This window comes from Fusarium flagelliforme (genome assembly GCF_020744385.1).
Source record: "Fusarium flagelliforme strain FIESC 12 MPI-CAGE-AA-0113 chromosome Unknown B0J16scaffold_6, whole genome shotgun sequence".
NCBI classification, from domain to species: Eukaryota; Fungi; Ascomycota; class Sordariomycetes; order Hypocreales; family Nectriaceae; genus Fusarium; species Fusarium flagelliforme.
In genome coordinates this window covers 2,825,904-2,851,635 of record NW_025763508.1, presented here as the reverse complement: position 1 = coordinate 2,851,635, position 25,732 = coordinate 2,825,904, and the positions used below count along the sequence as shown (strand labels likewise).

Below are 25,732 nucleotides of genomic sequence, written 5' to 3'. Positions count from 1 at the left end.
ATTGAGATGATGATCCGGGCTTGGCATCTACCGATTATCTTAGCGGCAGGCAAGTCGAGATCGTGATGCTCACATTGGCCGGATTACGCAAGGCAGCGGGTAACTTGCGGGTTGACCCTTCTTTAGCATCAAACTAGCTTACGCTCCATTGTTCCGTTGCTAGATCAATCTCTTCATATAACATTTCTCTACAATATATCTATTGCCTATCGTCCCTTACAAGATCAACAGTAGCGCAGTGAAATGAACCACCAATACTATTAACATGCTGAAACGGACAAGGGATACACTCCATGCCAAGAGACTCAAACCACCGCATCGACCGCACATCACTCGCCTCAACAATAACCTTCTTCCCATCCAAAACTAAAACATTTAGACAAAGCCAGGGACTAGTCATATACAATGGTGGATCATAGCGTTCTTCTGGTGTGAACGGATATGGCTGCAAGTCCCAGTCTTTGAGGATGGCATGCTTTCTCAAGCTAGCTTCAGTGACCTTGTTCGGATTATACACGAGAAGACCTTCGCGAAGAGGAAGAATCGTGGCATCGATGTGCATCGCATGAGGATCATCCACGTCTAGAAGTTCGATGTTGTAGCCTGAAGGTAAATGCTCCTGGACATAGTCAATTCCGGCTTGGTTCGTGGCGTGACTTAATTGTCCAATGGTTGTTTTGCCGAAACGCATAAAGTCTGCGACATCGAAAGCAGGACGGCTGTTGTTGATTACCCATTTATCGTTCTTGGTTTCATCATCATCCAAAAGCGTATTCGCGAAAGAGCTCTTTGGACGGCGAACAATATCAACCTTGACATCCAGATTCAATCGATCAAGAATAGACGAGAAGCCAACTTCAATCTCATCCGCGCGACAGGGCCAAGCAAAACACGCCTCTATCAAGGTATTTCCAACACTCATTAGTCCATCGCGAGCCATGGCGCCAGTATATCCTCCATTATCCTTCCAATTGATGTTCTTGGGTGGCCGGATGACCTGTACGCCATGATCTCTGAGGATAGAAGCAAACGTATCGAGCTCCTCTTCTGCTTTTTCGATGAGGGCTGGTGGGAAGGGATTGTGTGGCTTGAACTTCTCGATGTACGTTTCTGGCATTGTGGCTTTGATCATTGCGGTCGGGGCATTGGGAAAACACGCGACGCCAGCGCGCCCGACAATGATGGATTTCAAGGGCGACCATTCATTGTCGGCGTGAACGGTTGGGAAGTAGGTAATTGTCATGATGATATCTGTATCTGTCTATGATGTGAAGGAGTAGCAAATTTAGCTCTGAGCATTGCCAGGCTCTTATACCAATCTCTCGCTCCTCTGCCAGCCAGCCATTCATTCAGTTCAACGTCATAGGGAAAAGGATGCAGTAAGCAAGACAAAACGACAGGCATCGCCGTAAGTGTAAGCAGAATAATAAAATTTCCTAGCTTTCTTCCCGCCTCGGCTCATGTCGATCCACACGGGAGATCTCCAATAGTGTGGCTGCATATTTTCCGTCATGATATCGAGACACGCCGTCATAGATCAGCTCGGTCAAGCGTTCAGCTAGCCACGCCATAGCCGACAGCTGAAAATTGTACGTAACTGTATGATGGAATGTCGATCTACCGCTTTGACCTTTTCAACTGAGATAGACATGTGCTTGACCAAGGAAATTGTTAACAGCTGAACAGTTCGTTAGGCAGCAGAAGAAATATGTTATAAAGTTTGGGGTTTTAAAATAGAGTAGCCTAAGTATTGGTCTAAGCTACCATAAGGTGATCAAGTTATTTCGTCTCTTATGCTCTCGGAGGCTAATTCTTCCCAATACCCTAACGTGAGTGCTCTTTCGCTGAGCATGCATTGATCTAATAATCTCGGTCCTTTTTAGGTACCAGCGCATGATCGTTCCTACAAACATCATACTCCCGTTCAAAGCACTCCTCACAAATCCATAAATTCTCCGCAAACTGAAACCAACACTTATTACACCCATAAGCCTTTCCATCATGAATCGTCAAAGTACAGACATCGCAATACCCTACCGATACATCAAACACCACACGCGGAGCATCCTCCGGTGGCTCCCTCCTTCGATAATATCGGTAAGGACCAATGGTATCTGTCCTCATCCCGTACTTATGCAAAAGCTTCACCATTCCAGGCGCACCAGAGCGCTGGGCCCACCATAAGAGTGGTTGACCGACTGTAGGCCATGCATCGAGCGTGGCGCCTTTTGTAATGAGTAATTCTGCGACTTCGAGGTGGCCGTTGGCGACCGCTGCGTATAAGGGTGTAAGAGCTTTCCAGTTCTCGCAGTCTAGGTCTATGTCGTCGCGAGATAGAAGTAGCTTGACTGTTTCCAGATGCCCGAAGCGAGAAGCAGCGAACAAGGGTGTGACGCCGTAATTCGTCGGGTGATTGACAGGATATTCGGGCATCGCTATCAGCAACTGGACGATCTCGACATGGTCATTATGCGCGGCAAGCAGTAGGGGCGTCTCTTCTGCTTTGTTGGGAAGAGCTGCATGTTTGCTTGCATCGCGATTGAGGAGATCTTTCATGATTTTGAAACAGCCCCCAGTTGAAGCGGCAGTTAGAAGGCTCTTGTGTTTATTGTCCAGCAATGCGGTTGTTGATGCAGCCTCAGGATATGCAAGTAGTCTCTGGTACAACTCCCAGTTTCCGCCCTCAGCAGCAGCGTAGAGTAATGATCTGCGGTCATTGGTAAGCATTCCAACGGTGGCTTCCCCGCCGTGTTCGAGTAATAGGTCCACGATCTCCATGTTTGCGTTCAACGCTGCGTTGTATAAAGGGCTATCGCCGTTGTTCTTGTCCAAGACCGTAACACTCTTCTCAGCATCATGTTGAAGCAACAATCTCACCATCTCAACGTTATCTTGATATGTAGCTGCGTGAAGTAGAGTGGTGCCTTCTTTGTCAACAATGTTGACAGTCGAGGTGGCACCGTGGTCCAACAGTAGCTTGGCAATCTCAACTTCGCCGCTTGCGCATGCACCATACAAGGGACTATTATCGAACCAGTTGAGGGTAGTAACAGTTGATCCTGCTCCGTGTGCTAGTAATTCTCTGACGACCTCGACATGGCCGTTCTCTGCTGCTTCGTAGAGTGGTGTCTTGCCGTGAACATCAAGCATCTCAAGCGCTGTTCCGTCTCCATGGCTGAGAAGCATCTTGACAATCTCCAAATGACCTCCGCTTGATGCGGTCTGCAACGGCGTTTCGCTATTCACGTCCCCTACTGCAATGGTTGATGCGGCGCCATGGTCAAGTAATAGCTTGACGATATCTGTATGCCCGTGGTGTGAGGCCATCCACAAAGCTGTATCCCCATCAACAGATTTGATCGCGACAGTCTCTTCTGCACCTCGATTAAGTAATTCCTGCACGATATCGGTATGACCGTACCGCGAAGCAATCCACAATGCAGTTTTGCCCTCGTTGCTAACAGCTGCGATAGTCTCCGCAGCACCGTGATTCAACAAAATCTTAACAATCTCCGAATGTCCATACCGCGCCGCAAACCACAGAGGAGTCCAGAGCAGCGTAGTCCTAGCCTCAATCATAGTCTTCAAGTTACTAACTTTGCAGCCATAGTCGAGGATCAACTCAACCGCATTGGTACTCCCATTCTGACACGCAATATGCAGCGGTGTCCTTCCCTTCTCGTCACCCATAAGCATCGACTCTTCAACCCCCGGCCGCAGGATCACCTCAAACCCCTCGTCTTTTTCCTTCTTTATGCAAAAGTAATGAAGCAACGTCAGTTTGTACTCTTCGATCGCAAATGACAGCGTTGTGTCTGCTCCATGCTCGAGGAGCAGCTTGACAAGCTCAAAGTATCCACGCTCCGCAGCCATCATGAGCATCGTAGCACCCTCTTTGTTATGAAAGGTCAACGAAGGGGCCGCTCCGTGTTCAAGAAGCAGACGAGCCATCTCCACATCGCCTTTGACGCAAGCAAAAACCAGCGGAGGACCTACGATGCACTCCTCCAGCACCATGCTATCAGCACCATGCTGCAGCATCATTCTCGCTAGATCGCTCTGGCCAGCTTTGTGGCACGCCATATGTAAAGGCGACATGCCCTTCTTATCCTTGATAGTCAAGTCCGAACCTCCCTTGATGAGATGTTCGCAGGTTTTTAAGGTTCCGTTCACCACAGCTGCATGAAGCGGCGTCCAGCCTTGATCTTCCTGGGCGGACAAGTCCGCCCCATGTTTGACTAGGATCCTGACGTTCTCCTCGAGCCCATTCCAAGCTGCTCTGTGCAAAGCCGTATGCTTGTTTTTGTCCACCGCCCCAACATTAGCTCCTGCCTCAAGAAGTTTTTCCACAATCTCAGACATATCCTCCTGCTCCGCAACTTGCATCAGCGGTGTACGTGTCAACGAGCCGACCCTGTTGACGTTCCTTTCGCTGATGAGAGACATCGCCATGTCCTTCCACCCGAAATTTAAGATATATTCAAGTGGGTGAAATGGTGAATGTAGGCCCATTTCTTCGGTACGGTCGTGCACCAGGGCTTCTGCGACATAGTCAGAAAGCGGTTTCCACAGCGGATTATCCTCTCGGAGTAGATCTGCCGCTAAATCCCAGACCGAGGCGTCACATCCGCTGTTTTCCGCGTGGTGCACCCATTGTATGGAAGCGTAGAAACGAAGAGTCATGCGTCGAATATTATACTTAAACTCATCCTTCCAAATCTGTGGAAGCCCGATATAAAGTAAACAGGCCTTCGCGAGGACTGCATGATGCATCTTTTCGTAGGAGCTCTGTAGTTGGCTGTTTTGTTTCAGCCAGCTTGGAAGGGGGAGGTGTTTTCCAAGATACTGCCGAACTGAGAAATGCGGTATATGAACGTAAAGGTCCTTGACCTCCAACAGAGGGCTGCAAAGCCCTACAATCTCCGTCCTGATATAATCCTCGTCTATTTCGTCCGGATATTCGTCAGGGTCTAGCTCCTCAAACTGTGTCATCAAGGCAGCTTCAGTGATCTCAAAAACGGAAAGATCATACTTCGCGAACGCGGCCCATCGAAGAAGGGCAAACACGCGATCTTTTTCGAACTCAGACATGGCCATGATTCTGTTCCAGTTGTGGTCATAAAGGCGATCGAGACCTGGAGGCGTGTTCTCGACTGCTTCGTGGAGCCGTTTCTTGCTCATACCTTTTCTGAGTGACTGCTCCTGCATTCTTATCCATAAGAACTGCCCTTCGCACCGATCCGTCATCGCCTCGGAGATAGTCGTGCGGATATCTTCACTCTTGTTGGACAGTTTCTTATCGACGATAAATTGCGAAAAGGTAGCTGTGTCAGATCGTACATCATCGGGACCGATCTTGTACTCTGTGAATCCTGCGGCACTCTCATCCAGAGCATCTCTGATCTCTGGCTCATCACGACTGATGAACAAAAGCCTAACATTGTTCTCCGAGACCGCACCAATCACGTCGGAGACAAATCGCGCGACTGAAGAATCGCCATTTCCAAGCTGCGAGCATTCGTCCAAGCCATCGGCGATGAAGGTGCATCCAGGTAACGCCTCTATCACAGCGGTGAAGATATCCAGCACATTCCTCCGTGAAGCTGTCTCGGTCGGATAGACTTCCCGCGCTTGGCGAACGCACTCAAAAGCTTCTTCTCTCGTCTCAGCTACCTGGTGAATCCACGATCGCAGCGCGAGGTAAGGAGTATCTTGGTTGGAGGTGAAGAAGAAGTAAGCAACCGGTGTAGTCAAAACCTTTGACAGATGCTGCGCTATTTGAGCACAGAGGATTGTCTTGCCGAATCCTGCTGGGCCGTTGATCCAGAGAAGGTTTGGTGAAGACGGATCGTCTGGTGAGACCCAAGTCTGGAATTCTGACCGGTCGAATATCCAACCGCATGTATTCTCAACTCGCTCGTGCAGAGAATCCTGGTACTTATCGCTGGATGATGGGACTCCTAGCCAAGAGTATACATCGCGTCTCATCTCATCTTGAACATGTCAGCCTAGGCACGATAAGATAGAACAGACGCCAGGGTATCAAAAGAATTGGTCGTCAAGAACATAAGGGACGAAATAACTTGGTTATCTTATGCAAGCTTAGACCAGCACTTAGGCTACCTTATTTCGTCTCTTAGGTTTGTAGAGGACAAGTCTTCTGATACCCATCTGACAAAGTAACTTACTTTTCATTCCCTGTTCGATATTAAGCAGAATCTTCTTCACATCAGACCAATCCTCACTCTTCTTCTCTCCAATTTGTTCACGGCCTTTATCGTCTACCGGCACAAGATTATACAACTGTTGCACCAGTTTCTCGAATATGTCGACCTGCTCAGTCCGATCCTCCTTGCCTCCCAGCGCCCACTTCAACCTTTTGCGCCTGGATTGCAACCCAGCAAACTGCTCATTCTGCAAAACACTTCCATCATCACAAATAGCCTTGACAATAATGTTCAGAATATCAGTAATGACACCCGCAGTATTTTTATCGTTAAGCTCTGGTAAAAGCTTGCCCTCTGAAATGCCAACGCCGTTCCCCCATTTCTCAAAACTTGCCCTTGTAGCGCGAAATCGTGTATCAAGAATATGAGAGTCGGCGCTTGACGATTTATAAGCTTGGAAACGCGATAGGGAGTCTAGACATGTGTTGAAGAGACCAGCGATGCCGATGACTCCTATGGCGAGACCTGCTGCCTCCATCGAGGCGTTGTGGGAGATCAATTGATGAGGGGTTTGATGGTGCTGACGGGTTGACGCTTAATATGAGCGATGCGATAGGGCCAGGTGGGTAACAGAAGAACTATGTAAGGCTTACAGGGCTTTGATTTAGTTGCCTTGGTAGGCTGACCACTAACGAACTCCACTAACAATTTTGTCGTCCTTCAGGCACCAAATTCCACGTCCATTTCCATACCTGCTCATCAACGGAGTCATAAAAGCGCTGCCCTTTTCTTTTCTTTTTTCTCCCTTCTTGTTCATGGACTAAGTCTTTCCTATGTTTTTTCTCTAGTATTGTCCTCAAAAACTCATAAATACCGCGCTGCGCAACCAACGCTGACGACATTCTTTGCTTTTTTCTATCCAACTCTGAACTTGAAGTCTCTCTGAAGGTTCAAGCCGAAAGACAACTACCCATGTTCTCATTTACATCGTAGACACAAGATTCTTCTGATACTCAAATCCAGGATATGCCACTTTTCCATCCTTTTCTCCATAAAACAGGTCCTATACTGAATCCTAAACAACAAACATCTCCTCCTCCCCATCGCTATCCTCATCCTGTTCCACAAGATCAATAACAAGTGCAGCCTTCTCATTAACCTTATCAAGCTGAAATCCCGCAGCAAGCGAATCAGCCGCATCATTAATACACCCCGCAACATCCAATCCAATATCCAACTCCTTCAACGCAAGACATATCGTGCGGAAATGCTCATGATGCACATCTGTATCCTCTCCATCAAAGATAAGAACAGCATTACGGTGGAAGAGGCAGAAGTTTTCGCTTATGCTGGGGTGTTGTTTGAGTGAGGTGAGTTTTTCGACGGTTGTGCTGGCGCTGGTGACGAGGCGGGTGAAGGTTTTTGCTGCCATGAGGGCGGTAATGGATGAGGGGTTTTGGGGGGTGAAGAGCACCACGTTTGGTGGGAGGCCTGTTTCTGAGCTCATTTTTGTTTCTGTGGTGTTGTGAATCGTGATGAGATGCGACGGTAATTCTTTTGCAGGTAATTGAAGAGTTTGATGTAAAAAGTTGATATCCACCAAGTGTGAGTTTGGATGAGTCATCAGATTTAGGGTAATCAATCAAGTTTCGGAGATCCCAATGGCAAGATTTCTTTCCTTCGAGCGTCACGTCTTAGAAAAAAGTCAAAACATCATCACTGGAATATTTCAACCTGTAATTCATTGGCTTGGTCAGAAGTTATCTCTGGAAGGTTGACTTTGCGACATTCTACGCTCTCGATGCTGCACTGATATTTGCCTGCTAGAGAGACGGTTTTGTCTGGAGTCGCATCAGAGAACACCAACCAATCACGGAACACGTCAAAGACGCACAACGCAACGAACGAGGGTTTCTTACATTGGAAACGATAACAACTTGTACAATAGAATTTCTATTGACCGATATTTCCCACGATACAAACCATCGGATCATCCTGGTTCCGCACCCAAGCCCAGCTGCCCTTTTCGAGCCGCATAGCCGGTGGGCTCTGTCGATCCCAACCCAACCCCACCCCTAGAGCGATAAGCTGATAACGCTAATCACCTGCTATCACACTAACTTCCCTCCACCTTATCCTCGTGTCCTCCTGATAAGGCTCTAAGATAACTCTATCATGTTAATCCTCCAACCACATCCTCCAAAGCTCATTTTCTATCCAGCCTTATCCACGATTGGAAGGAGATCACACGAGCAGAACCATGGATGAGGGAACTTTTGAAGTCTTGGCACTTGCGATAACGGACTTTGGCGTCCTCCGGTTGTTGGTTTGTAGATAAAAGATCGTCTGGTCCTCAATTGAGTTTGTCTTCTCTGTCCCCTCTGCTTCCTCCAGTGTGTTGGTGCAATTGCTCTCTCCTGTGTGTCGGCGAGTCATCCATCATGCGTCTATCCACTCTCTTCGCTGGAGCAGCCTTGTTCTCGACTTCTCACGGTCTCAACATCCTTCTCAACAACGACGATGGATTCGGTTCTGCGAATTTGAGAGAGACGTATCGTCTTTTTAAAGAGAAGGGTCATAATGGTATGTTGACCCTTGTCGTTTTTCAACGAAGGACAAAACTAACATGGGTTACCAGTTTGGCTCGTTGCACCAGCTACAAAGCAGAGCGGCAAAGGCGGTACTTCTGACTTCACCACTGAAGGCAATCTAACTGGTCCCTCTCAATATGACTTGATTCCCAAGGGTGCACCTTCAGTTGGAAGCGATCCCAACGATAGCCAGATCTGGTACTACAACGGTACACCCGCCGCATGCACCTTCGTAGCTCTCGACTACGTCCTCCCCCGATACGCCAACTTCAGCGTGCCAGATCTGGTAGTCACCGGTCCCAACTACGGTACTAACCTCGGTGGTTTTGTCTGGACACTCTCCGGTACCGCAGGCGCAGCGTAAGTCACCGCACGTCACATACTCACCAAAACAAATACTCACGTTACTATAGATACGCTGCTACAAACCGTGGGATCCCTGCCATAGCCATCTCAGCAAGCAACTCAGAACTCCCCTACACAGAACTCACAAACCGCACGAACCCAGCCACATGGGCCGCCCAAGCCTCCGTCCGCTTCGTCGAAAAATTCATCGCCACAGCAAAAGGTCCCATTCTTCCCATCGGTTACGGCGTGAATGTGAATTTTCCCGTCTTGACGGAAAAGGATAACGATCCTGAGTTTGTGCAGACGAGATTCACTGGTAACGCGCACGTCAACGAAGCTGTGCTAGATCCTGAGAAGGGTACTTTTACGTGGGCTAATATCAAGCCTTATGCTGCGGGTGTGAATGCTTGTATCAATGGGAATTGTTCGTTACCTGGGGAGACGTATGTTGTTGAGAATGGGAAAGCGAGTGTGAGCTTTTATACGGTTGATTATACGTCGCCTGACACCGAGTACACGGAGGGGCTTATTGATCGGGTTGCTTCTTTCATATAAGCAGGTCTCAATTTAATGCAATGCAGTACTCCGTATTAACCCAATGGTATATAGTGTACATGATGATGCGCCTGTCTTCCGTATGTGATATGCCCAAGTCATTAAAAAATAGCAAGTTCAATACCTTTATCCCGTACCGCCTTCTCAATATCAAACGTCGACGTACCATCCTCCCACGCCGCGTCAACCAACTGAAATATGATATTAATTAGATCAAAAGAATCATTTGACAAGAATGAGTGTTTGACATCGTCCATCGTGCGTTTCCACGAAGGATGGAGTTTTAGAAGAGGAACTTCGAGGCCCGCGTTTACGACGGGATATGGCAGCCCGTTATGGACCAGCAGGTCCTGGTTGCGTGGCTCTTCGTAGGCTTTTTGAAGGGCGTCTATTGATGCGATGAGACGACATAGAACAACTTCCGTGTCGGGACGGCTGTTATTTGGCACGTCGTCGTGCATTCCTCTTGCTTTGCGTTCCATTCTTTTTCGACGACGGATTTCAAGAATGCCTGAGAATCGGCACGCTTCCCATAAGTGTACTTGCAACGATTCACCTACCTCACCAGGCCACGACCAGAAACGAGTTTCTGTATACTCTGGATCGTTATCAACAAGCCCGGCGAATATGTCCAGTAATGACCTGGGAAGACCGGAGACGACTTCGATGCCGCCAGCCCTGCCTTCTGGAGAATCGTCTTGGAGACGGCGGAGTAGCTTCCACACGCCGATGGGTTCACCGGATCTGCCGACGACCATGGAGGGCATATCCATGACACCTAGGACTTCGAGAAGGTGGCGGTGGTAGAGGTTGTCGATGGGGATTTGACCTGGAGTTTTGAGTTTGTTCTTCAGGTCGTAGACGTTGACGATGAGATCGAGGTACATGGTCCATGGTTTTCCTTGAAGTAGCTGCACCAGTTAGGGAGATGCCAATATGTGTAAACGACTGGGAAAGTGAGATGTAAGAGGGAAAAAAGACAGACGTACACATAACGAACAGACCAACAACCCAGCACACACAGTCGCGACGTGAAACCTTTCATACCGAGCACTAAGCTCTTGCCGAAAAGTCTGCAGCGCCAAATCGACATGCTCCATCGACTTGACTGACATGCCGTCATCCAGGTAGCCCTGTATAGCGCCAGCAATCATGACGAGGGCAGGACTCTGATGCGCCATCTCCTCAAAGAAGGGCTTGATCCAGGAACTCGCTTCCGTGGAATACAGCCGATTTAGGCCATGACGAAGGACTATCAGGACTTAGTAAATTAGTTACCCGAGGTAAGATGAGGAGTAATTACATCTTTGGAAGATCGGATCTAAGCCACCTGCACCGGGTGAAAATGCCGATGATGATTCAGTGCTGGAGGGATCATGGTTGGATAGGGAGGCTTCTGATACTTCGGGGGTGTACTGTATAGGTGGAAGCGTGAGCATGTTGGGCTGAGCATCAGCCTGAACGAATGACGCGTCAGGGATAGAAGCACCAGCAAATCGTCCCCTGGAAGCAACACCATTCACCCAGCGCAGAGGCGTAGAGTAGCCCTGGCATCTCATGCCTCTTTGGGAGCAGGCCTGACACTCTGGACGAGCCTGGTCGCATTTTCGCTTGCGGGCTTTACAATTCAGGCATCCTCCGCGTGAGCGGGCCATCTCTGTCTGTACCTGGGTAGCACGGCACCCAGAGATAAGGCACAGCCAACCCCAGAGGGCCAGAGACAATTAGCGTCGGATAAGGTAGATCAGATCTCTGCGGGGAAAATAAGAAACGAGATAGTCGAGTGAACAAGAATAGTAATAGCTTCCGCCAAACGCGTATAATCAGGGATCTGGTAAGGAGGAGGCAAGCGGGGGAAAGGGAATTTTGGAAGTTGTGGGGGTTGGATTGCAGGAGTTTATAGACGAAAAGGGGTGAAGAATGCGCCGCGCAAGTAATCGCCCAAAGTAGCTTAGTTTCTCGAGTGTTCAATTTTTCCTGACTCTTCGGTTGTTGGTGGCTTGTAGCGAGAAAGATTGCGGGGGGATGATTTGCACCGCTAGGACCAGTGATAAGACGGTAACAAGGGTTTCGAGACAAGAGCTGACAGGGATTAGGCTAGCTGAAAGTTAATTTTGCAGTACAGACCACTTCTTGACTTGTTCTTTCTTTCCAAATCTTTCTTTCTTCTCTTCTCTCCCCCTATGTGTGTCTCAGGAGCATTTCGAAGTGCGTGACTCTCAAGTTGAAAAGTCAGGCTACGTATGTATCAAGTCTGTCTCGTGCAGAGTCCGAGAGTATGCACATCACATATGCACGTCCATCAATATTGGTTGTGTGTGCCAATGTCGGCAATTGATTGATTGACTCGTATCCCACCTTTTATCCCATCTGAGGCTCAGATCATTCATACGTTATATATATATAACCTTGTCTACCTCGCATCGCATCAATTCAATTTATTCTCCATTATTCCCACTCTACTCTACTCTATTGATTTAATTGACTTCGTCATCGATATGGCTTCTTCCGATCCCGTGGTAATCCCCGGAGAGGTCCGGTTGATCCTGGGTACGTACCTACACCAACAATCCCTACCACTGTAACTTTACTGATCCATCCCAGCAGAAGCATCAACCGACGCGTCAAGATTCGTCCTCCAACCAACACCATCCTCAGACCCCAACGAACCACTAGTAAGACTTCCAGTATAACCATCTCATCTATAGAAATTAATCAACATCTCCAGAACTGGTCCTCATGGCGAAAATGTCTCAATTTCGGCTTCACCATCGCCGTAACAGTCGCAGCCTTCACAAACCTCTCCATCCAAACCGTCTTCTGGCAACAAATGACCGTTGACATGGGCGTTACCATTCAACAGCTCACATACGCTTCTTCATCACAGCTAGCTGGTCTAGCACTAGGTTGTCTGTTCTTCATCCCGCTTACTATCAAGTATGGTCGACGGCCGACTTATGTTGTTTCCTGTGCTGTGCTTGCGGGTGTTACGTGGTGGAGTGCTAAGATGAATTCTTATGGCGAGTTGATTGTTACGAATATTGTTACTGGGCTTGCTGGTGCTATTAATGAGACTGCTGTGCAGATGACGGTGAGTAACACTACCAAAATACTGATATTGTGTACTGATGAGTTTAGATCGCGGATTTGTTCTTCGTCCATCGTCGTGGTTCTGCGAATGCAATTTACTTCACAGCTGTCATGGTAGGCGCTTTCCTTGCCCCCATGGCAGCAGGTACCCAAGCCGCCAACCAAGGCTGGCGCTGGTCCTACGACACCCTCGCCATCTGTCTCACCATCCTCACCGTTCTCTTCGCTGTTGGATTTGAAGAGACAAAGTACATTCCCATCACCATGGGCCAAACCGATATCATCGACGACGCATCTGAGCGTCCCGAATCCAAGGATGATATTGACGAAAAGATCAAGATCGAGAACGAGGTATCAAAGGTCGCTACCCAAACTTCCACCAATATTCCTCTGAACACATGGCGTCAACGTCTTCGTTTTACCACTCCGACCAACGAATCTCTAGCCAAGCTGTTCATGATGCCTCTTTATGTCATCACCCTTCCTCACGTCATGTTCACAGCTCTGCAATTCGCTTCTGGAGTGTGCTGGCTTGTTGTCTTTATGCAAGTTACTTCCATCGTCTTTTCTGCGCCGCCTTATCTTTTCACCACTGCTGGTGTTGGATACATGGCGCTTGGTCCATTCGTTGGAAACATCTTTGGAAGTATCTACGGTGGCCCTTTTGCAGATTGGGCTATTGTGAGACTTGCTAGACGAAATGGGGGTTTCTTTGAGCCCGAGATGAGATTGTATCCTCTTGTCATTCCTACTATTTTCATGGCTGGTGGAATCATCATGTTTGGCGTAACCGCTGACCGAGTAAGTAACACACTCACCACAATCATTATCTTGCTAACATTCCCAGGGCATGCACTGGATCTACCCCTCCATTGGTGGCGCATTCTTCGCCTTCGGTCTCGGCGCCAACGGCGACATAACCTTCACCCTAGTAATCGACACATACCGCGAACTCACAGCCGAAGCATTCATCGGCATCGCTTTCATGCGCAACGCCATCTCCGTCGCCATTCCCTTCGCCATTGTCCCCTGGATGAACGCGATGGGTCTTTCCAACATGTACATCATGAGTGGAATGTTTGCTTTTGCTATTGGATGTCTTTTCATCCCTATGATTATCTGGGGTAAGAAGATCCGTACGGCTTTGGCGCCGAGGTATTGGAGGTTGGTTGCTAAGAGATCTGCGATTTAATGATTATGATAGCGTTTTGAGTTTGAGTTTCGGGTCGGATATTAGGTGGGATAATGGCGTGATAGGTACCGGGATAATTTACTCGATTGATGATCTTCATTTCCTAAATTCTTCCGTGTCATTGTTCCTCTCCAAATTTTCTCATCGTGACACGTTAACCCGTGTGAAGCCGTGCAACGAAAAAGTCAAGTTCTTGGTGTCGAAAACTCTAGTATCCATCGCTGTTCGCAGTCTGGCCAGTGCTCTGCAAATCACCCGCATGCAAGGTCTCACATGTGTCTCAATCTTAAGTTCAAAAACTCGATTAACTTTATCTCTGTTACAACTTGGCTGCAACGTCCGGAAAATTAGTCAACCGATAACAATCAATAACCGGCTTCCCCTCCGACATAATCATAACCCCCAACGCAACAACACCATTCATCCAACCATATCTACTCTCCCCCGGCGCCTCGAATCTAATATGCGTAAAATACTCCACATCATCCTGGGTGACACTCTTCTGTTCGCCAACCTTATCATCCACTCCTGGTCCAATTTTGTAAACTCCGTTTGCTTTGACAAGGATGTGAACATTATCATCTGTTTTGAGTGTGTACATGGCATTTAACCGAATAAAAGACTAGATAGATAACAACCCTCTGTTAGTTTCAATCGGAATTGTCGGAATTGTTGGATATACTGACCTTTTTCGGATTCATGACCTCAGCCCAGTCCGCGCCGCTCTTGTGCACAATCACACCCTTGATCCCCGGCCCATGCACAGTTCCTCCCTCGATAGGAAGCACGAGCCGAATCTTGTCCGTGCCGTCGACACCTTCAATGGGTGTGACCCCGCCTTGATCCATCTCGGCTACGATGCGGTAGATGAAGTCAAGATGGGGCATGCGCATCTTGTGTGGGGAGAAGGCATTTCCTGGGGAGGGCTTAGCCTCGGTGAGTAGCGTCTTGGATAACATTCTGGGGTAAGCGATAGCCAATTTTCGATCTCAACTTGTGAAGTCCAGACCATCATTTATCCTCCAAGTATCATGGTGATAATCGTGGAGCCGTTGTGACTTGCCGCGCACTAGAGCAGTGCCGAGACCCTGCGCATATAATACCCCGATACGGAAGGTATATGCGCTCGTTTCGCAGCTCTATCAAACTAAAACTCGGGGAATGTTTCCAGTGGGGGGGCATTTCAAGGGTGTTCTAGACTCGCTCGGAAAATCGGATATGTCACTGTCAGTCAAAAACACGCATACCTGTCTCTTTCGTCATTATTATAAACAAACCAGTTTCATCAGTGCCAATCTTTCTTCTCACACCTTCACTGCCTATCTTTTCACTGCATTACTAGCCCATCTCGTTATCATCATGCCCGCCACAACCAGCTGGCAAAGTCTCGCCGCTCTCCACCGCGAGAAGCAAGTCGAAGCAGTCCCCAAAGAATGGCTTCTCTCGGATTCACAACTTCAGACTGGTGGTCGTCTGATAGAGTCTAAAGTTGTGCAAAAGTCTGGTCTTCTTTCTGAGAAGGAGATTGAGATTACGGAGCGGTATAATGCTTCTGAGTTGCTGAGGAAGATTCATCGTCAAGAGGTTTCTTCTGAGGATGTTGTCGTTGCGTTTTGCAAGCGCGCTAGTCTTGCTCAGCAATTTGTACGTCCTTGAACGTGACGGGTTTGGGCGTGGGCTAATTGTGGTAGACTTCATGTTTGACGGAGATTTTCTTCGAGGAGGGTATTCAGAGAGCCAAGCAACTTGATAAGCAGTTGAAAGAAACTGGCAAGTTGGCAGGCCCTCTACATGGATTGCCCATCAGTCTCAAGGTACACAACCTCTTCTGTCAACAAAACTATTTCTAACTTTTCAGGATTCATATGCTGTCAAAGGCCACCATGCCACCGTCGGATACATCGAGTTCCTCCGACAACCCATCCCAGATAGCAACGCTGCCCTAGTCGACCTGCTTCTTGACGCTGGAGCAGTTTTGTACTGCAAGACTAACCTCCCCCAAACAATGATGGTAAGCGTCACTCTTCAACTATGGCACAGCATATACTAACGTTTTCATAGACTGCAGACTCAGAGAACAACCTCTTTGGCCGTACGCTAAACCCTCACAACACCACCCTCACAGCAGGCGGTTCAACAGGCGGCGAGGGAGCTTTGATCGCCTTCAAAGGCTCTCCTCTCGGCGTCGGAAGCGACATCGCAGGCTCCATCCGCATCCCCTCTTTATGCTGCGGTATTTACGGCTTCAAGCCCACAGCAGACCGTGTTCCCTTCGGCGGCCAATCAGAATATCCCTTCCCCAAAATTCATCTACCTGGTATAATGCCAGTTGCTGGACCGATGGGAAGTTCTGTCGAGGATCTGGAGATGTTTATGAAAGTAACCATGGCTCAGCGGCCGTGGAAGTATGACTCTTCTGTCGCGGATATCCCTTGGAGAGATCTTAGCGGTGAGAAGAGACTGGTTATTGGAGTTATGGCTGAAGACCCAGACTATCCTCTTCACCCTCCTGTAAAACGCGCTATTTCCAAAGCTGCAGCCGCCCTCGAGAAGGCCGGCCACAAAATCATTCACCTCCCAGCCTCTCCCCAACGCAACGCCGGCCATGGCGCAAGAATCGGGTTCCAGTACTTTATGATGACTGGTCCCGATCCTGACACCATCTCCCGTGAAGTCGGTGAGCCACTTGTTGCGTCGGTAGCAAGAATGGTGCATCCTTTCTCCAAGGGCGAATTTCCTGTTGACCAAGGCCTGGATGTGCCTGATCGCCTGTTCGCTTGGAATGAAGCCAAGGCAGAATATGGAAAGGCGTGGATGGAGGTTTGGAGAGATAATGAGCTGGATGTTGTTCTTGCGCCTGGAGCCGCGCATACATCTGTTCCGCATGACACGTATGGTAATCCAGTCTATACGTTAATGTGGAATGTTTTGGATGTAAGTTCTCCATTGTAAATACCGACATCAAGTGCTAACTCTCACAGTACCCTGCTGGAATTATTCCCTTTGGCACTTCGTCCAAGTTTGACGACGGAGAAGGTGTCAAGGCCACGGCACCATTTGAGCCTGACTGTAAGTTGTCACAACCTAGGGATTTGACGATTCTTGCTAATCTTATTTAGATGCCCCAGAAGCTACAGACGGTGCGCCCTGCGCTATCCAGATCGTGGCGCCTCGCTTCAGAGATGAGGAGTGTTTGCAGGCCATGCAAATAATCGACAAGGACATTAGACACTCTCGGGCACCGAAGCTATAGATACCTTCCAGTCGGGTGGATCACAGAAGAACTGTCTTCTAAGAATTAGAGTACCATTATAAAGTAGTCTAAATAATAGCCTAAGCAAGCATAAGGGACGAAACCATCTTATCTCTTGGAGTCGTAGCTTCATACCGAAACATTACAAACGATTCACTAAGAACGGACATTTCTTATCATGAACATAGACATTAAGTACGTAAACTAAGCAAAAACAATAAGGATATTATCAATCGACCACTCAATCATACATTCCTCCGTAGCATCCTCGAAGCAGGCATACTTTCAACCCTGTTACTTCTATCCTTCAACAACCCCAATACCGTCATCTTAAACCTCTGCCCCAAGTCCTTCCATTCAAAATCAGGGTTCAAGGCCGTAACGAACACCCGCATCGAAGATTCAGGCACCTTAAGGATCCTGCAAACATCCTCGGCAGAAAGATCCTTCTCCATCGTCGAGATAAACTTAGGCTGCAGAGAATCCTTGAACTGAGCGAACCCGTTGTAATCAACCGTTGCAACAGCCTGCGAGACCTCCTCCTCCTCCTGCGTTTCTGCCTCAGGCCGCGTTCCTGTGAGACAAAGCTGCAGGAAGGCTTCGTCGAGGGGTTCGAAGTCATTTGTGCCCTTGCCAACCTGCCAAGGCACCCTGTGCCTCTCGGCATCAGCCAGAACCTTCTGAACGACCTTCTTGGTCTGAATAGCTTGTGCACCGGTTCCAGGGAACGTTGCGTTGATCAGCTCGTGATAATGATGCAGATTTTGCACCTTAAGATCCTTGGTTTCGATCTGCCAAAATGAAGCGATCTCCTCATGCTTATCCACGACAGCCTGTGCATTTGCCTTTGCTGTAGGCCAGTCTTTTGCCTCACAGGCGTCGGCGACCGCGTTCTTGAGATCCTTGAATGCAGCGGAGCGCTTGGTGTAGACGTTCGCGTAGACCAGGTCTTCACTTGCCTTTCGGGCACCGCCCTTCTGGAGATGCTCGAGATATTGCATCATACGCGTATAACCCTTGGTCTGCTTCTGTAGTACCGAAGGCACGTTCTGGAGTAATCGACCGGCGATAGCCTTGACATCCTCATCACTGTCCGTAAGCATCCTTTCGAACACCGTAATGATCGTACGGCAGTGCTCCAGCTGGATGTTGCGAAGCTTGCAGAACGTCGCCATATCCGTGATGAGATTCTTCTTAAGGTCCGCCTTATTCTCGTTCTTCGTGATGACGCGCAGGATGATCTTGTCGAGCAGTCTAGCGAGGTTCTCGTGGAATTGCTCCAAGGGCCAGCCGGTATAAGGATATAGCTCGACCGTATTCTCATACCATACCCAGTCGGCGTCGGTGTTAGGAATGTCGTATGAAGGATTGACGCCGAGGAGCTGCCAAACCATGCTCAAAGGTCGTACACCTGACCCGGCGATGGTCATAAGGTTGCCGAAAAGGCCTCTCATCAGTTTCGTGACCGTATCTTCCGCGGTGTCGAGAACAACAGGAGCCGAAGTCCTCATTCCTGCAAGCTTAGCCATCGCAGCCATAAGCAACGAGCTCATCAACTGTCCAATCTCAGGAGCACCTGCCTGAAAATTGTGTTCACGGCCGGAGACTGCCTGACTAAGTGTGTCACGCATCATAATTCGCAAGGCTGCGATGTGGGATTCGTTGCACTTCTCCATCCAGCGAATGGTATAGGGAGACTTGAGGTTGACGAACTCATCCCAGCACACCCAAGCAAGCATGGAGCCGCCTGTACCGCGGGTCTTGTTGAGGTAAGGCATGGAGAGAACGGGATGATCCCGGCCTGATAGACTCTTAAGAGGTCCGTGGTGGTCACCCTGTGACTGTTCCATGATAATGCCAGCGTCGAAGCCATCGAGGTAGAGGATTCGGTTGTCGAGGGAACAAACAGGCCTAGGACTCAGGTTAGCGATCCAGAAATTCATCATAAAGGAGGCAAATGGTTAGTACTTACTTGGCATTAATCGTGGAATCCCTCGTCAGAGTCTTCAACACCTGCTTATAAGGGCCCGTCTCAATGTTGAGCAGCAAAACGCCCATATCTGCAGCATGTTCCTCCAACAACCCCGTCAGCCCATCAAAAGTCATGTTCTTGGTCGCTTGAACATTGTTCTCGATTTGGTTCTTCCTCAGCAGGCGCTTCATGTCATGCGTCTTCTTCGAAGTGGTCTGCGAAGACATCATGTTTGCAAGACTAGCAATCACAGGTTCGAGCGCGCCCTGCGTTTCCTTACTAGTCTTTCGCAGGTCGCCGAGCATCCTGTTCTTCTTGAGCATGGATTCCTTGTCGCTGAAGTCGAAGGAATCGGTAAGGTAGGCGATGTATTCTTCGCGTAGGGGAGTCATGATCTTGTCAACCTTGCCGCTGAGGGTGTCGATGAGGGTCTTGGAGAGCTTCTGAAGATCCTGTTGGTTGAGAAGGGATTGTAGTTGAGGGACCATGGCGATGATATCGTCTCTGAGGTTCGTCTTGATGTGTTCGAGGGGCATTTGCTCGAAGACTTGGGCTAGATCCTCGATCTTGACGACCCGGTTGGTGTAAGGCAGTATGACGTTGTTACCCTCTTCGAGATCAATGAGACGAGAGATCTTGGGGATCAAGAGGCAAGAAAGGTCGGCAGCCTTGATGATATCAGTGACATCAGCTCCAAACTCTAGCTTGCTCGTATCTAGGACCTTTGGATCAGCTAAACCGCGGTAGAAATAGAGCTTATCGCCAACTTCCACCAGAATAAGAGACTGAGGTCCTGCAAGCGCCGTCACAGCGTTGACGTTAGCCGCACTCAGCGCCTCGGATACCTTGTCCGCGGTGTCAAGCTTGCCCTTGTCGGACTTCACCTGCACAATAAACAGCGCGTTCATTCGCAAACTGGTAGCCAGGTTGCGTGCATTGTCCGTCATTCGCTCATCCACAACGACAACGACACTTTCTAGTCCCTCATAGTAAGCGCATAGCGACTTGCTATCAGTGAAAGGGACGTTCTTAGGAGTCTTGCCCGTCGAGAGAAGGACAGGTCCTTCGAGCTGGGAGCCGAAAATGCAAGGGAGGACGACGGCGGACTTGTCGTTCTCCTTGTCGGCTTGTTCATCGAGGAACTCGAGTCTGTTGCCGAATCGGATGATTTGCGCGTTAGATGCCACGAAGCCATGAAGTGCCTCTGGATTGGTAGTGATGACAGCCTTTCGCTTGTCGACAGATTCGACCTTGGTCTCAACGGCGACAGATTCTTGGGTGTGCTCTTCCACATCGACGGATTCCTCTTCAGGAGCAGAAATGGTCCACTCGGCCCTACGGATAGCCTCGGCGAAGATAGGACTTTCCGTCTTGCGGCCATTGCAAGTCTTCATTCTATCCGTCGCGGCTCGGGATAATATCGAGCAGATGAGATCATTTCCGACCCGCTTAACCACCAAAGGACAACAGATCGTCGCGTCGCCGATGGTAGCCTTGTCTAAAGGAACAGGGATGATATATAAAGTCTGCATATATTAGCCTTAGTCCCACCGAACGATTACTTCACAAACATACCTTCTCGTCATGGTCTGCTACCATCAACGCTGGATGTGTCCCCAAAAATCTTGTAATCTGCGTGTTGTTGAACCCAGAGATGAAAACACAAATAGGCTTCTCCTCGGACAACTTATCGGTATCCAAATTGGCGAATTGCAAGAGGTCATTGCTTTCTGTGCAGTCGCCGCTGTGCGAGATACCGCCGAGGGTCTCCTTGGCACACCAGCAGGATGTATTTCCTTCTGCATCACCGAGACAGAAGTCGTAGTATGTAGGATATCTTAATGAAACGGCGAGAATAGAGATCTTCCCGGAGTGGAGGGGGATCTTGAACGTTGTGGAAGGGGCTTGGGAAACTTGGAAGTCGTTGAAGACACCTGGAAAAGTCAGCAAGTGATCGGGATAGAACAATTAGCTACTAAGAGACAGGGCGAAGGTACTTACCTAGGCTCCTCTTGAAGCCATCCATGCGCTTCGACAAGATCTCTCCCATCTCCCCCAAATCAACAGCATTGTAAAAATACTCCTCCTCAAACCCCGAGATATCAATCTCGTCGATACCGTTCTTGGTACGACATAATAATATGCCTTCAGGGCTGAAAGGATGTGCGGAACCGATGTCGAGGTTCTGGAGAATGTCGCGGATCTGACCCTTGGACGTAGCCAAAGGGTCGAAGTATGTCTTGCGTACTTGTTCCATGATGATGTTGTTTACTGAGGAAGAGAAATTCTTGGCGAAAACGGTATTTTATATTACTTGCTCCTTCCGGAGTGAGTCATGTCCTTTTTTCCCTGGGAGGAAGGTTGAGTGCATATTCTGATGCTGGGTTTGTACAGTTTCCGGGACGCATTGCACAGCCACTAAGATGTCAAGAGACAAAATAACTTTGACATTTTATGGAGGTTTCCAGGGCAACTTTATTTTGGCGGCCTCAGCCTTATGGGACTAACATGCTTTTGGAAGTGGCCGATTATGCCTTGTGAGTCACTCCACCGAGCAATACGAATATTACAATTTTAGTTAACTGCTTCCGATATCTGGAGTACTTTTGCTTCTTTACTTTATTCCTTTCCCCAGCGTAATTCGTGGTGAGTCGGTCAATCATTGACGATGTTGACTTTCGGGGCTTTGACGCGCTGAAAATTTAAGAAGCTTTAGTGGATCTAGGCCTGTAGTGACAGCTTCTAGAAAGGCTAATCTTGCTGTCAAAAATATCCCGAAAGCTTATTGTTCTCCAAGGTAATTAATTGGCTTTGTACCATGCAGTCACAATAACATTACCCTTCCGACATTCGGAGCATTCAGAAGAGTCATAATCCGTGCAAGTTCAATTGAAGTGCAGTACTCTAGGCAGCTCGTACCTAACCCCAGCTCAAATCAGCCTTACAGCACACTAACAAGCACTGCAACCCCAACCAAAACCCCAGTCCATCCCGCTCTCATCAACACAGCCCCAGATTCATCAGGAAACTCAGACTGAGGAACCCGACTTCCCTCTGCCAAATCATTCGGCGCAATACAAACCATCTCTGAGCTCACATTTCCATCATAATGTGTCACGAATAGTAAACCAACTGGCTGTCGCACTTGGAGATCGTACGCTTCATATGAATCAAGCTCCCAGTCTCCAGGTAGGAGTGCTCCAGATGGGAAGCCGCCGTATGTTATGTAGTCATCGTCTAGATCGACGTTTTGCAACTCATCTAGAGTGCAGTTTGAGCTGGAGAAATTTCTCGGATGGACTAAATGGTCAGTATAATATACCGGACAGTCTGTGTGGGCAGACTCACTTTGATTCAACATAAAATGTCCACATCCAAAACTATAATTTGTTTTCATCTGAGGGCATCGTCCATCCTTCAACGGACTATCAAAATCCAAAATCTCCGCCATACACTCCTCGTCAATAATCCCATCACATGAATCTTGCGGCTCAGTCGCATTCGTCGCCGTGTGGTTATCGCCCCGCATCATATACATGCAGACATTGGTCTCGTTGCCCTTCTTTGTTCCGACCAGGGATTCAGGAACGCTGAGCCAAGTGCTAAGCCATTGCATGGATCTGTAGTCTCCGTACCATAGATTTTCAGCGCGCGTGTCTGTTAGCGAGACGGAGATGCGCCATTCATCTTGCTGTGGGAATTGCACGGAAATCGAGCCGGTCGAGTTGAAATGGGAACCGAAACCGCCTTCTTTGATGTTTCGAACGTGTGCTGGGCATGTCTCGTTGGCGGTAAAGTTCTGAGCTGTGGCTTGGCCTGCCAGCAAGAGGCAGCTTACGAGGACAGATTTGGCCATGGTGGGTTGTAGAAATGAAGATAACTTGATCCTTCAATGTATAGCGGAATCAACGCTTTCTATACCTTTCACACTGATACAATGATCTCATCAGGTTTCGTTGTCTGACCAAGCCAAGATGTTTCTGCCCACACAGTCTCCAATTACATTGTCACTATGTGTCTGAAGGATCAGCCAAGAAGTGCTAAAGGGCATTCATTCCACGGCCCCCAATTTAAACAGGAGCTGAAAGGCCATCAGGGTCTGTATTATGACGTATTTTCTCTATTTCAGCTTTGACACGGACGTGCCAAGAGTCTAGTGAATCCTTTTGTGGTGATTGCCGATCGGGCATTTGTATGCCTTGTCATCCAAATGCGGCAATTTAGGGCGCTGGCTCAGTTTCCAAGAATTTAGATATAACGTCTGCCAACGCATCGGCGGTTGCTTGTTTAAGAACGGTTGGCAGGTTGGTCACGATTGAGGAGGAAGCTCACGTGGGTGCTAGCATAGGTTATAAACTTGAACACTGTCGAGATAGATGAAGAGGGCCACGATCTAACCGAATATACTACATTTAGTTGTCATTGAGACTATGGAGTGCCGGAACTCGGATATGCAAATGGAACGGCATGGGCCGGATAGGTCCCATATTCTCTGACACTGTCCATAGTAGTCTATAGTCAAAGTACTGTAATCCAATCGTTCGAAAAATAAAGCGATAGGTGCTATCGAAGCGGTGCTATACAATCACAAGAGTGACCGGTGGTCTCATCGGTCAAGTTGGATTCATGTTTCTCCCTGCAACTTGCAAGTCACATACATATTTCCTAGCGGGTAGTGAGTCCTTGGAGTTTCAGAAACTGGCTTAAATTTATACCGGCAGCGTTCCTATTGGTAACATAGTATCCGATTCGCACAATATATCAGACCTAATGGTTTTTACATAATCAAAGTCGGTCTCAGCAACGATTTATCAATTACCAGGGTTCTTGATGTACTCAAATGTTACAATCACAAATCACGAGATCACCATTCATGGGAGAGAATATTGATATGTGCATTTCCATTCAAATGAAGGACTCATTTCAGATACATAGCAAGAATATACAATCAGAATCAACTATTTACAAGTGAGTGAGTGCCATGGTTAAACCGCCATATATCACTCCTCAGAAGAAAGGTACATCAACCCGTGCTCTCAAAGCACTGCTCAATCTATGAGCCCAGCGATCTATCGCTGGAGGGTCAAAACACCAGGGCGGTATGGCCAGCTGTCGTAATCGGGAGCCTGAGCGTTGGGGTCGCGGCCCTGGTACAGGAACTTGAGGTTGCAAGGGTCGATGGGGAAGGTCTGGTCGTTGTCGGCTCGGACAAGCTCTCCGTGAGAGATGTCGTTGGTCCAGGTGGCTCCGGAGTTGGCCTTGCCGGCGAAGGGGTTGTTCTCGGTGGCGGCGTTGGGGGTCCACTGGCCGTCGAGGCTGTTGGCGGTGAAAGAGCGGAAGTATCGGCCGCGGCCGGTGGTGCTCTGGGCCTCGACGATCATGAGGTACTTGTTCTGGCCCTTGATGGAGTAGACCTGAACAGCCTCGAAGAGGTTGTCGACGGTGTCGGACATGATGATCTGGCTGCTGGCGCCGAAGCTGCCGGGGAAGTTGCCAATGGGCATGCTGGATCGGTAGATCTTGCCGTTGTCACCGGCGAAGAACAGGTACATGTTCTTGCTGTCACCGATAACAGTCTGGTCAATAGGACCAGTCTTGGAGTCGGCGATGTTGCCGGTGAACAAAGGCTGGGGCTGCGACCAGCCGTTGACGTTGGTGGGGTTGTTGGAGGTTCTGTAAGAGAACTTGTGAGGACCCCACTGGTGAGCGAGAATCCAGATACCCTTGGGCTTGAAGTAGAACAGGGTAGGGGCAACAGCAGTGCCGCTCATCTCGGTCTGGGAAGCAGAGCCGAGCTGGCTGAGGTCAGAGACGGGGCTGAAGCCGACGGACTTCCAAGAGGTCTTGAAAGCAGTGGCGTAGACGAGCTGCTGGCCGTTGTAGGGAGCAACGGTGAAGTCCTTGAGGTTCTTGAATCCATTCTTGGGCTGGGCCACAGGGCCGCTTGACTTCCACTTGTAGGTGGTGGGGAGGGAGCACTGAGCGCTGACCTCACCGACGGCGGCGAGGAGCAGCAGAGTGCTGGCGATGATGTCGTTGTTGAGGAGCTTCATCGTTGTTTGCTTGGTTTGCTGGAGTTGATGAGTAAAGAAGATCCAAGAGTTTGGGAGGACGATCACTAGATATTATATATGTAAATCTTTGGACCCATCGCAAGCTCAATCCTTAATTTCATCGCGCGAGCTCAAATGACATTGGAGGAGAAACTCAGATTCTCCACCCATGTTCTGGTTCTTTTGCCGTCAATGCGATGTAGTATCACTAGGACGGGAGTACCTTGGTCTAGATCATCCCATGGAAATTCCCAAACAAGGGTGCTTTGGTCTTGTCTTCCCTTTGCAGTACCACGGAGGCGGACCCGAGCTTGCGGTATGGGGTTAGCGTCATCGAGTCACTCAGATGATCAAATACCTCGATGTTACGCTAATTTCGGCGTGCAAGATAAGTATCCATGCAGAGAAGGAACAAGTGCATGCGCACGAGTAAGCAAGCCTATTGTTTGAACTATTGAAAGACATCTCCAAACTTCAAGAAACGCTGCGCTCAGATATCAAGTTGGCTCTG

At 48.8% G+C, this 25,732-nt stretch overlaps 11 protein-coding genes across 11 annotated transcripts; 3 read left to right on the top strand and 8 right to left on the bottom strand.

Annotated features, from left to right (window-relative positions):
* Positions 1 to 199: 199 nt before the first annotated feature.
* B0J16DRAFT_403271 (Amidinotransferase family protein) lies at positions 200 to 1,243 on the bottom strand (the record flags this gene model as incomplete). Its single annotated transcript, XM_046132708.1, has 1 exon — positions 200 to 1,243. One exon carries the CDS (start codon positions 1,241 to 1,243, stop codon positions 200 to 202), a length of 1,044 nt encoding a protein of 347 aa, XP_045980497.1.
* Positions 1,244 to 4,656: 3,413 nt separating this feature from the next.
* B0J16DRAFT_291544 (uncharacterized protein) lies at positions 4,657 to 6,732 on the bottom strand (the record flags this gene model as incomplete). Its single annotated transcript, XM_046124289.1, has 2 exons — positions 6,189 to 6,732; positions 4,657 to 5,993 (listed from the first exon to the last, which is right to left on the bottom strand). Coding segments are annotated over exons 1-2 (1,854 nt in total), but the record flags the coding sequence as incomplete, so codon positions are not given.
* A 174-nt stretch (positions 6,733 to 6,906) lies between these two features.
* Positions 6,907 to 7,820, bottom strand: B0J16DRAFT_347913 (uncharacterized protein). The gene has a single exon (XM_046128630.1). It carries the CDS (start codon positions 7,789 to 7,791, stop codon positions 7,243 to 7,245), a length of 549 nt encoding a protein of 182 aa, XP_045980495.1. The 5' UTR covers positions 7,792 to 7,820; the 3' UTR covers positions 6,907 to 7,242.
* Positions 7,821 to 8,555: 735 nt separating this feature from the next.
* On the top strand, positions 8,556 to 9,662 carry B0J16DRAFT_347912 (survival protein sure-like phosphatase/nucleotidase; the record flags this gene model as incomplete). Its single annotated transcript, XM_046128629.1, has 3 exons — positions 8,556 to 8,750; positions 8,806 to 9,118; positions 9,172 to 9,662. The coding sequence occupies exons 1-3, from the start codon at positions 8,609 to 8,611 to the stop codon at positions 9,659 to 9,661; spliced, it is 945 nt and encodes a 314-aa protein (XP_045980494.1). The 5' UTR covers positions 8,556 to 8,608.
* B0J16DRAFT_347910 (uncharacterized protein) lies at positions 9,651 to 11,521 on the bottom strand. Its single transcript, XM_046128628.1, has 3 exons — positions 10,965 to 11,521; positions 10,651 to 10,913; positions 9,651 to 10,572 (listed from the first exon to the last, which is right to left on the bottom strand). The coding sequence occupies exons 1-3, from the start codon at positions 11,314 to 11,316 to the stop codon at positions 9,763 to 9,765; spliced, it is 1,425 nt and encodes a 474-aa protein (XP_045980493.1). The 5' UTR covers positions 11,317 to 11,521; the 3' UTR covers positions 9,651 to 9,762.
* Positions 11,522 to 11,829: 308 nt separating this feature from the next.
* B0J16DRAFT_291534 (major facilitator superfamily domain-containing protein) lies at positions 11,830 to 14,035 on the top strand. The gene is made up of 5 exons (XM_046124288.1): positions 11,830 to 12,211; positions 12,266 to 12,336; positions 12,390 to 12,752; positions 12,800 to 13,552; positions 13,599 to 14,035. The coding sequence occupies exons 1-5, from the start codon at positions 12,160 to 12,162 to the stop codon at positions 13,941 to 13,943; spliced, it is 1,584 nt and encodes a 527-aa protein (XP_045980492.1). The 5' UTR covers positions 11,830 to 12,159; the 3' UTR covers positions 13,944 to 14,035.
* Positions 14,036 to 14,262: 227 nt separating this feature from the next.
* On the bottom strand, positions 14,263 to 14,951 carry B0J16DRAFT_403260 (uncharacterized protein; the record flags this gene model as incomplete). Its single annotated transcript, XM_046132707.1, has 2 exons — positions 14,630 to 14,951; positions 14,263 to 14,565 (listed from the first exon to the last, which is right to left on the bottom strand). Exons 1-2 carry the CDS (start codon positions 14,900 to 14,902, stop codon positions 14,263 to 14,265), a joined length of 576 nt encoding a protein of 191 aa, XP_045980491.1. The 5' UTR covers positions 14,903 to 14,951.
* Positions 14,952 to 15,302: 351 nt separating this feature from the next.
* On the top strand, positions 15,303 to 17,196 carry B0J16DRAFT_387741 (amidase signature domain-containing protein; the record flags this gene model as incomplete). The annotated part of the gene is made up of 6 exons (XM_046131698.1): positions 15,303 to 15,587; positions 15,635 to 15,757; positions 15,802 to 15,954; positions 16,005 to 16,877; positions 16,925 to 17,012; positions 17,063 to 17,196. The coding sequence occupies 6 exons, from the start codon at positions 15,303 to 15,305 to the stop codon at positions 17,194 to 17,196; spliced, it is 1,656 nt and encodes a 551-aa protein (XP_045980490.1).
* A 197-nt stretch (positions 17,197 to 17,393) lies between these two features.
* B0J16DRAFT_309231 (uncharacterized protein) lies at positions 17,394 to 21,425 on the bottom strand (the record flags this gene model as incomplete). The annotated part of the gene is made up of 4 exons (XM_046124902.1): positions 17,394 to 19,107; positions 19,169 to 20,694; positions 20,744 to 21,102; positions 21,170 to 21,425. 4 exons carry the CDS (start codon positions 21,423 to 21,425, stop codon positions 17,442 to 17,444), a joined length of 3,807 nt encoding a protein of 1,268 aa, XP_045980489.1. The 3' UTR covers positions 17,394 to 17,441.
* Positions 21,426 to 22,109: 684 nt separating this feature from the next.
* Positions 22,110 to 23,189, bottom strand: B0J16DRAFT_374882 (uncharacterized protein; the record flags this gene model as incomplete). Its single annotated transcript, XM_046130637.1, has 2 exons — positions 22,517 to 23,189; positions 22,110 to 22,468 (listed from the first exon to the last, which is right to left on the bottom strand). Exons 1-2 carry the CDS (start codon positions 23,022 to 23,024, stop codon positions 22,110 to 22,112), a joined length of 867 nt encoding a protein of 288 aa, XP_045980488.1. The 5' UTR covers positions 23,025 to 23,189.
* Positions 23,190 to 24,046: 857 nt separating this feature from the next.
* B0J16DRAFT_347901 (putative arabinofuranosidase) lies at positions 24,047 to 25,245 on the bottom strand. Its single transcript, XM_046128627.1, has one exon. The coding sequence runs from the start codon at positions 25,219 to 25,221 to the stop codon at positions 24,238 to 24,240; it is 984 nt and encodes a 327-aa protein (XP_045980487.1). The 5' UTR covers positions 25,222 to 25,245; the 3' UTR covers positions 24,047 to 24,237.
* Between the last annotated feature and the right edge of the window lie 487 nt (positions 25,246 to 25,732).

What these genes read in the sequence shown, in the direction of transcription:
- B0J16DRAFT_347913 (XM_046128630.1), bottom strand. Translation starts at nt 7,791, where the DNA reads ATGACTCATCCAAACTCACACTTGGTGGATATCAACTTTTTACATCAA.
- B0J16DRAFT_347910 (XM_046128628.1), bottom strand. Translation starts at nt 11,316, where the DNA reads ATGGCCCGCTCACGCGGAGGATGCCTGAATTGTAAAGCCCGCAAGCGA. An exon ending in AGATCCGATCTTCCAAAGAT is followed by an intron (nt 10,914 to 10,964) that starts GTAATTACTCCT and finishes AAGTCCTGATAG; the next exon opens with TCCTTCGTCATGGCCTAAAT. An exon ending in TGTTGGTCTGTTCGTTATGT is followed by an intron (nt 10,573 to 10,650) that starts GTACGTCTGTCT and finishes TAACTGGTGCAG; the next exon opens with CTACTTCAAGGAAAACCATG.
- B0J16DRAFT_291534 (XM_046124288.1), top strand. Translation starts at nt 12,160, where the DNA reads ATGGCTTCTTCCGATCCCGTGGTAATCCCCGGAGAGGTCCGGTTGATC. An exon ending in CAGACCCCAACGAACCACTA is followed by an intron (nt 12,337 to 12,389) that starts GTAAGACTTCCA and finishes CAACATCTCCAG; the next exon opens with AACTGGTCCTCATGGCGAAA. An exon ending in AGACTGCTGTGCAGATGACG is followed by an intron (nt 12,753 to 12,799) that starts GTGAGTAACACT and finishes TGATGAGTTTAG; the next exon opens with ATCGCGGATTTGTTCTTCGT.
- B0J16DRAFT_347901 (XM_046128627.1), bottom strand. Translation starts at nt 25,221, where the DNA reads ATGAAGCTCCTCAACAACGACATCATCGCCAGCACTCTGCTGCTCCTC.